The 9,142-nt window shown below is 36.6% G+C and overlaps 1 protein-coding gene across 3 annotated transcripts; it reads right to left on the bottom strand.

Annotated features, from left to right (window-relative positions):
* Positions 1-1,095: 1,095 nt before the first annotated feature.
* On the bottom strand, positions 1,096-8,688 carry LOC113280944 (transcription factor MYB64-like). 3 transcript variants are annotated; one of them, XM_026529555.1, is made up of 10 exons: positions 8,398-8,688; positions 8,243-8,291; positions 7,776-7,833; positions 7,300-7,388; positions 7,109-7,212; positions 6,843-6,971; positions 4,861-6,632; positions 4,571-4,699; positions 4,077-4,174; positions 1,096-1,563 (listed from the first exon to the last, which is right to left on the bottom strand). In XM_026529555.1, exons 1-7 carry the CDS (start codon positions 8,475-8,477, stop codon positions 5,366-5,368), a joined length of 1,776 nt encoding a protein of 591 aa, XP_026385340.1. In that variant the 5' UTR covers positions 8,478-8,688; the 3' UTR covers positions 1,096-1,563; positions 4,077-4,174; positions 4,571-4,699; positions 4,861-5,365. The 3 variants fall into 3 exon arrangements, with proteins under 3 accessions (XP_026385340.1, XP_026385339.1, XP_026385341.1); XM_026529554.1 differs by having other exon boundaries at positions 7,300-7,394; XM_026529556.1 differs by lacking the exons at positions 8,243-8,291; positions 8,398-8,688 and having other exon boundaries at positions 7,109-7,208; positions 7,300-7,394.
* Between the last annotated feature and the right edge of the window lie 454 nt (positions 8,689-9,142).

Here is a 9,142-nt window from a genome sequence, read left to right on the forward strand (position 1 = left end):
ATGGGGCGAAGGTATAATGTGATCCTCAGTGAGGCGAAGGTATAATGTGATCCTGATGGATGGTGGGGCGAAGGTATAAAATGATCCCGTGATGGGACGGACATATAAAGTGATCCTGACCAAATTTACTCTTCCACCCAAGTGTAACACCACAGACTAAACTTAAATTTGGTCGTTTTTTTTGGTATTTGGTCTATGATTTTGATTGCACCATTGCAGTTGCTCTAAGGACTTAATACCTACTCATAAGCCAGATATAACAAACTAAAAGTTTGGAAGTCTTCCAATCATCTTAATAGTATATTAGTATGTCTCCTAGTAGTGATTTGTGTGAAAAATTTTGTGATCTGTCTTATCAAGCCAAGCTCTGGAATAGACGAGATTTTGGTGTATTACATCAAAATGTGAGTAAAGCTAGAGAAGCTTTGATCACGGCTCAAAACTTATTTAACCCGGACCCCTCATTGCCGAACAAAACACATGAAGCTCAAAACAATACAGTAAAACCTCTATAAAAGAATATTCTATAACGAAATAAACTCCATAAATGAATAAAAAAATTTGGCTCCAATTAGACTTAATCTTTGTAATATTTACCTCTATATAAGAATAAACTCCATATAAGAATAATTTTATATGGTCCCAATAATATTCTGAAACAGAGATTTTACTGTACGTATTTACATCACCTCAAGTTGGAGGAGATTTTCTGGGCCCAAAAATCTAGAGTTCAATGGCTCAAATATGGTAATTTGAACACCAGATTTTTCCACTTATCTACTATTATTAGGAGACACAGAAACAAGATAAGATTTTTGCTCTCAAGTCTAGTAATGGTGAATTGGTGTTTACCGAGGATGAGCTTGAATCCATGATCACTGCTCATTTTAAGCAGTTATTTATGTATCCTTCCCCTTCCATAGCTTTTGATTTGGGGAAATTCATTTCCCCAATTATTACCCATAGCTTCTATGCAGATGACAGTGTTGTGTTTCTGGAGGCCACTCTTAAAAACATTCGAGAGAGACATTTTGGACTGTTATTGTCTATGGTCGGATCAACATATTAATTATCAAAAGTCCAGTGTTTTTTTTCCTGAAAAGGCTCCCAATCCAAGAGGCTGGCTCATAATATGGCTAGAGGTCTCAGTATGAAGATTATTACTCGCCCTGGAAAATATTTAGGGTGTAATCTCTTAACTTTGGATTACCTAGTCAAAGTGACTCACAAATTACAAGGTTGGAAGTTAGCTTCTCTTAACTTTGCAGGGAGAGATGTTCTCATCAAATCTGTGTTAGATCCTTCTTTGAACCATCTCATGTCAACACTGTCCGTTCCCAAAAGGCGTGTTAACAAAATCGTTCTTCTTCATTGCTGTAATTACACCTTTGTTGTCATTGTAAAACTTTACTGGCTGTTGTCCAAACTGTCTGGACGAATCTGCTGCTGCCTTACATGCTCTCTTTACTGGCTGTTGTCCAAACTGTCTGGACGAATCTGCTGCTGCCTTACATGCTCTCTGGACTCTGCCTCATCTGAACTTGAGCACCAGCCACTTTTCTCCTGCAAATTCACACAAACAACCAAACTGATTTAAGTTGAACAACTCCACAAGCAAATTTTTTAGATTTGGAATCAAAAGCAGCATCAAAGAAAATGTCACAGTATGTTCAGCCGAAACAGGAAGCATAAGTGGCGACATAACAAGCACCCGGACGCCAACATTCACATTTAGCTGTAGCTGAAGTGGAAATAGATAATGTAGTAGGTTTATATTGTAACTGTTGAAAATCTCTAGGTATAGAGTAAATAAGAGGAAGAGGATTACGCTTCACATTTTGGAAAACAACTTGACATCTATATTTCCAAATAAACCATAAAATATAAGCAATCATGTCTCTGTTATCTTTATCACACAACCACCATTCAACAGAAGAGATATTATGTGCTTGATAGAAAAACAGAGATAGAGAAATACTTCTCCATACTGCTTCAACAAAGACACCTTCAGTAAATAAATGATCTACAGTTTCCCTTACTAATGAATAACATAAAGAACAAGTTTTATTCATATGGTTAAATCGTCCTACAATTGTCTTAAAACAACCAACTAATGATTTCCGTATGAAAAACCTGACTCTAGGCATAACACTTAGATTCCAAAATCCATACCAAGGAACTTTAGAAGTAGTAGCAGATCTATGAGCAAGATAATTGTAAGCTGTTTTAACAGACACCATACCATTTTTCTGTACCTAGCCATTTAATAGAGTCTGATCTAGATGAATCAGGTTCGAGAACCTTAATAGAGTTAATAGAACTATCATCAAACAAGGTATATATCAAAGGGAAATTCCATCGACCTTCCTGAGTAATAATGTCAGAAACTTTTTGGCTAGTATCAACTGACACATCGGACTTAGAAACAGGACAAGTTCCATTGGGTAACCAAGAGTCAGTCCAAAGATGAATAGAAGTACCATCTCCTATTGCCCAACAATGATTTAACTTAATCACGTCAATGCCTCTACAGATACTAGTCCAGATCCAAGACTTAACTGTTTTTTTCTTATAATGCGTTGGATCATTTTTTGGAAAATATTTGCATTTCAAGATTTTACACCATAATTGATCAGGATTAGTAATAAGCCTCCAGGCTAGACGAGTGAGTAATGCAAGATTAAATTTACGAGGATTACGAAAACCTAAACCTCCACTGGCTTTACACTTACACATAAAACTCCAAGCTTTAATGTAATTTCCTTAAGATCCTTCTCTACGTTTCCACCAAAAAACCCTTTGCAAAGCATTTAACCTAAGCACATCATCTGATACATCGGCATTACGCTACTGACAGAAGTAATTAAACCGGCTCTACCAGCCTGAGAGAGCAACTGAGCTTTCCAATTCTTGATTCTTTGATAAACTTTATCTAACATATGTTGATGATTAAAGCTCTTTGCTCTATGAAAAAATAGAGGAATACCCAGATATTTATCAATTTTTTTGATCCTACCGATCTTAAGTATTCTAGCTAAAATTTTACAATGTATATTATGAACACCTTTACTAAAGTAAGTACCTGATTTTTGATAGTTAATTGTCTGACCAGATGAATTACAAAAGATGTTAAGAAGATCTAATAAATTCCTAGCTTGAGAAATAATAGCAGTTGTGAATAGGAAATTGGCTTATCACATAAGGAAATCACAATTTAAAAAAAAAAAAAAAAAACACTCAAGAAGGTATGCAAAGCTTTATGGTGACTAGATTCTATCCCTACTTTACTTCATATATTATTTGTATACTCTTCCCACCAACCTAATTAATAATCTCCATATTTATTCACATATTCCGACATTTCACTTAAATGAGCCTCACTCTTTATATCTTCTGATGTTCAAGAATTTGATGTAGAGGAAAAAAGCCGATAAGTTTATGGATCTGTTTCACAAGGCCAAGCCTGTGTCCAGCACGAGGAAAGCCTCGCTAAGTGATGTTTGAAGTTTTACATATTCCATTAGTACTCCAGAAGTTTCTTTGTAATTCGTTAAATAAATTATGTTTTTTGGTGAATGTAACAACCTACAGGAAAACACAACTTTCTCAATTTTAGAGAGCAAATCATTTTGTCACTAAGTAAGTTTAAAAGTTGTTCTAGACCAGTTTAACATTCCTCTGTACTGATAGGGTAACAACACAATCGAAGTTCTAATAATATATATGAGACAAAAGAGAAACATTTATATTTAGTTTTTGATCACCAAGGGAGAGAGATACATTGTTATGGATTAGACGAAGATGACTTAGCCGAGATACTACAACTGCTATCCTCCTTGAAATCATAAAAACTTGAAGTGGAATGTTTGTTCTTGAAACAACACCACTCGGTTTTCAACGCAGGCATACCAACCCGAACTATATGAAGACCCATTAGAACGAAACTCGTCGACAAACACTAAACAAAACCTAAACTAAAACTCAGCCATAAACTAGAAATGCCCTGCATTTTTTAATAAAGAAATTCAACCATTGTAAATGGAAACACAAAAGAAAGAAGTAAGAAAATTCAGTACCTGGATACTTGATGGCAGAAATCGAAGAGGAAAGATGAGTGATTCAGAAAAAGATATGACGAGTTAATTAAAACTATCGCCCGCCAAAAATAGAGAGCCTAATTAAGAAACAGATTTGACAGTTAGTAACATTCCACAATCGATTGAGTTCGGATGAAACACTGATATAGATAATAAAACAGATGATACAACTTTCATACAGAAAACATGTTGGTAAAGTAAACATCCGTAAGAATAGTACCAAAAGATTTCAGTAACATTTTTCTAATCATCAACAAGGAAACTTCTACCTATATACATCAAAAAAGCTCAAAAACAGGTTGGGTTACATTGATATGCACAATACAGCGCCGCTATAATACATACACATTGCACCCAATTCCTTACTAATAAATCTGACCATGAAATCGTGAGGTCAAAGTTTAATTAAGGTCCGATCAACACAAGGACATTATATGAAACGGAAAACAGTTAGAATGTGTCAGAAGGCGCACCAATGATCAATTCATATGCAGTTATTGTTTTCGGTCGCTGCAGGTTACTGTTCCAAATTACTGTATCGAGGTTTCAGTTTTTATACTGAGATATCTTCACCCTCCATATTTGTGACTGACTTCAAATGGCTACATTCAGAAGAAAGGAGGAGAAGAAAACGATTAAAATAAGATGAAAAAAATTACACAAATAGTGCTGAAGGAAAGACTTCTTCAGTCCCGTTTCTCAATCACTAAAGCCATGTTTAAAACCAGAAACTACTTATAGTTTTTCACCAGAAACTACTTACAGTTTTTCAACTAGGTCAAGCACATCATCATTGTTCGTGAAAAACTCTCGTTAAGATAAGGCTGAATTCGATGATTTGGATTGGCCATCATTAATGAAAATGCCATTAAATGTGAACTCCAGATGTTTTTGCCTTAATCTGTCTGGACGAGCCTTTCTAGTATAAAACAGCCTTACAGTGCTATTACTACGATGAGCAGAATTGTCAGTCGCTGATCCAGGCTTTTCCTCGCTATAATCTAGTTGCTTCTTTACAGACACAGAAATGTTAAACATGTTTTGCTTAAACCATGTGTACGAGCCTTCACATTATAAAACATCTCGGACTGTTCTTGCCTGAATCTATCTATTATCATGACAAACAGAATTTTCACTCTTCAGACTCACATCAACTGATCCAGAATTTTCCTCCGTAATATCTATTTTCTTTATTTCGAGAGAATGCAGTCCTTCATCCATCACTTCATCCATATCCATTTGCTTCTCCAAAAACTTAAAAACTCTGATTAGTTTTGCCTTAAACCATAAGCCTTCCTAGTATAAAACAGCCTAATAGTGCTATTTTCATGACAAGAAGTATTTTCATTCTCCAAATTCACAACCATTGATGCAGGCTTTTCCTTGCTATTATCAGCTTTTTCCAATTCGAGTGAAAGCGAACTTTCTTCATCTTGTACCTGCTTTATATGTTCATTTTTATTCGGAGTTCCAGTAGCTTGTCTCTTTCTTTTACTTAATATGGATGGAAGGTTTGAGAAGTTCTGAGCAGCATCCTTCAATACAGATTTTACCCTCTGACTAACCAAACTGTTAATACATGCTGGAGGCACGCAAATGGTAGGTGACGAATCTGAGGTTAAATCCGACGTTTCTTGATTAAAAGAACCAGTGACTGGAACAGAAATTGGCGACGGTGTTCCAGCAATGCTTCTCTCGATATCAGCAATGCTTCTATACTTGACCAAGTTTGATTTTGAATTCAATCTGCCAAATCCATGTTCTGATGCCAGTTGCCTGCATCCTCGGCCGAGTGAGTTACTTGAGTCAGTTGCTAGTACACCTGTTGGATCCTCCGTATCTAAGAATTCTGGGGTCGAGGGCTCTACCAGATCCATGTGATTCTCATCAACATTATAGAAGTCTTCATCTCCCAAGGAACACTGGGTACCGGCATAAAATCCTTCATTATTACGTCCATTCATCTTCCCTGCAACTGGGGATATTGATATCTGCAGGGCGTAATCCTCAGTTTTCAGAATTGTATCAGCTGGTAGTAATTGTCCAGTAGATAGATGGAAACCAAAGTTCTCCATTAAAGAGTTATTCCAGGGATTCTTTACTGTGTCTCCATTTCCTAAGCAACTTCGAGAAGCGGCGCTAAACCCTTTATCATTACATACTGCAGAGTTTCCAACAACTGATGATTTGGTTTTTTTGGCATAATCTCCCCTCATATTCAGAACTGAACCAACTGATGGCGATTGTTCAGTAGATAGGTCGGAATCCAGTATGGCATTATCTTCCCCCGTTGTCAGAACTGAACCAAATGATGGCAATCTCTCAGTAGATAGATGGATATCTAGGTTTTTCTGCAAAGGGGCATTGCAGAGATTTCTTATGGAGTTCTCATTTCCCAAGCAACTTTCGGCACTGGCATTTAACCCTTTATCTTCCCCCGTCTTCAGATCTGGTGGTAACTGTTCGGCAGATAGGTAGAAATCTAACTTATTCTTCAGAGAGCACTTCCACAGACTCTTTATTGCGTTTTCAGTCCTGGATACACATAGCACACATGCTTAAAAGAATATAAATGTACCAAAAGAACAACTTATCTTATAATATTAAATGGCTCAATTAAAAGCAACTTGTTGGATAACCATCAATTTGCAAAGGAGTAATTCTCCTTGAGAGTTGAATTGTTGTCTTATAGACAATTCTTTACAATTCCACATTCCCCAAAAATTCAAAAGCAAGGACCAGTACCTGCCGGGTAAAAGCTTTGCTATTTCTACCCATTGATTCCCATAAATCTGTTGGGCCTTCACAATTGCAAGTTTTTCATATTCAGTCCAAGCATCCTTTTTAATCGTTGGGTCTAAATAGTTGAACCATCTGGAAAAGGGCAAATATTAGTTTCCATGGGCCATGGAAAAACACACAGGCAGACATTATCTGAAAGTGGGCAATAAACAATCACTTACTTACAAACACAACCTAGTGGAAATTTTATTAGTACTCGTTAAGGTTACCTTTCTCGGCATTGCTTTCCCATGCGACCTGGCATGGATTTTTCTACGACAGACCATTTTATAGGTCCATACACGGATACCAGCTCAATGAGTTTCCTATCTTCCTAGGAGAAATAAGAGAAAGCAAGAATTATGTTAGTTTAAGGAAATAAAGTAACTGATAGAAATAAAATTGGACTTGGAAACCACACCTCCGGGGTCCATGTTCCCTTATTTACGTTGGGGTTGAGAACCTTTTTCCATCGATTCAGACATTGCACAGCCGTTTTATCAGGTAAACCTGAAGCTGCATACATAGATTAACATAAGATACTGCTCCCATGTGTTAGCTAGTCAGCATCTGAACCAGCCTAGTGTGAACATACCAACTTCAACAAATTAATCAGCTCTTTCTTTAAATTGGAAAAATAAATAAAAATCCATAAACACCACCATTAGCCATTCCACTCAAACAAAAGCTTCTAGTGATTATAACTGAAAATCAGGATTAAGTGACATTCGCATTAAACTAAATTCAGAGCATGTATCTGTACTTGTGTATATACAACTCTCACCCAAAAACCTGTAGTAGTCATATTTTCCGAGTCTTTGGCAACTAACATAGCTGCATGAATACTAGAGTAAAATAGAGAAGAAAAACAAAAATGGAAAAGACAAACCAACCAACCTATTATCTTCCAATTTTGTCCCTTGTAAGCTTCGACACTTTTTCTCAAATAGTCATCCTGTAATAACAAGCTCAAATTTAGCTCCAAAAATCATATAATTAAGAATCCCCAAACCTCAATGTAACTACGAAGGCAGATGTACCAAACAAATGACTCAATTGTGCACAACTACAACGACAAGTTTCAAGCACATCCACTATACCATAATGCATGTAAGTATATAACTCAAGTTTAGCTCCAACGATTATATATTTAAGAATCCCAAACCTCAATACATCTACAAAGGCAAATATACCAAACAAATGACTCAACTGCACACAAATAGAATGACTAGCTCAACCACCCCAATAGACCATGATGCATATAACTCAATTTACACAGTCACCAAAGAGCCCATACACACTACAAATGACTCATTTATGCATAAATATCAGAAATTCAAAAAGAAAAGAAAAGGGCTCCTCACCTCTTCAGCAGTCCAACCACCCTTTCGACATCTTACCGGACCAATCCTCCTACATACTCAACAACACAACACAACAATCAAATCCACCATACAATCAAACATCTCTAATTAACAAAAAAACGAAAAGAAAATGAGGAAATAGCATTAACTATTACCGTTTAGCCTCTTCCTCCTCGGACATATTTGATTCTTTATTCTCAGAACAATACGGTGTCTCAATTTCAGCTTCGGCCATAAATAATAATAACCCTTATTCTAAATGAAAACCCCTCGTCAAAACCCTAAATCAAATGAAAACCCCGCTCAAACTATTTTTTTTCAAAAGTGGGACGGCGAGAATGAAACTTGAAGAGAGCAGAGAAGAGTAAAAACGATCGGCGGGAATTGAATTTGGGGAGAGAGATCTGATGGAGAGGTTATGTGGAAGAAGAGAGAGTGAAATTTGATAATTCCGCCCGTTCGTAAAACCTAAAAATGGCTGTGAGGGTAAATAAAAGAAACACGAGATCGAAGCCCTCATCTTAGCTACCCGTTGAGGCTGACAAGCTAGCCAAATGGAGCCGTGTTTTGTGGTTAGGCCAAGTATTATGGTTGGACGGTTCGCTTGGCTATAGCTTAACCATACCCAAACAAAATAGTAGAAATTGACGTTTAATCCCAAAATTGTTGAGTTTTGGACACTCTGGTCCTCTCCTCTCAAGCCTAGTACTAGGAGGTCCAAATTTACATAATTCAGAACGAGTTGGTCCTTTGGTGAACGATTTAATCCAAAATAAACTTTATTTGTTACAAAAGTACCCAGCAACATTTCTTCTTCATCGTCGGTTTTGATTGGCTTTATTTGTCGAAACTCGACAGAGCTCTCCATCTACTCCGGTTAAAGATGGCATCATAAGATTT

This window comes from Papaver somniferum, chromosome 5, assembly GCF_003573695.1.
Source record: "Papaver somniferum cultivar HN1 chromosome 5, ASM357369v1, whole genome shotgun sequence".
Classification (NCBI taxonomy): Eukaryota; Viridiplantae; Streptophyta; class Magnoliopsida; order Ranunculales; family Papaveraceae; genus Papaver; species Papaver somniferum.

What these genes read in the sequence shown, in the direction of transcription:
- LOC113280944 (XM_026529554.1), bottom strand. Translation starts at nt 8,477, where the DNA reads ATGGCCGAAGCTGAAATTGAGACACCGTATTGTTCTGAGAATAAAGAA. An exon ending in GAGGAGGAAGAGGCTAAACG is followed by an intron (nt 8,292 to 8,397) that starts GTAATAGTTAAT and finishes TTGAGTATGTAG; the next exon opens with GAGGATTGGTCCGGTAAGAT. An exon ending in GTGGTTGGACTGCTGAAGAG is followed by an intron (nt 7,834 to 8,242) that starts GTGAGGAGCCCT and finishes TTGTTATTACAG; the next exon opens with GATGACTATTTGAGAAAAAG.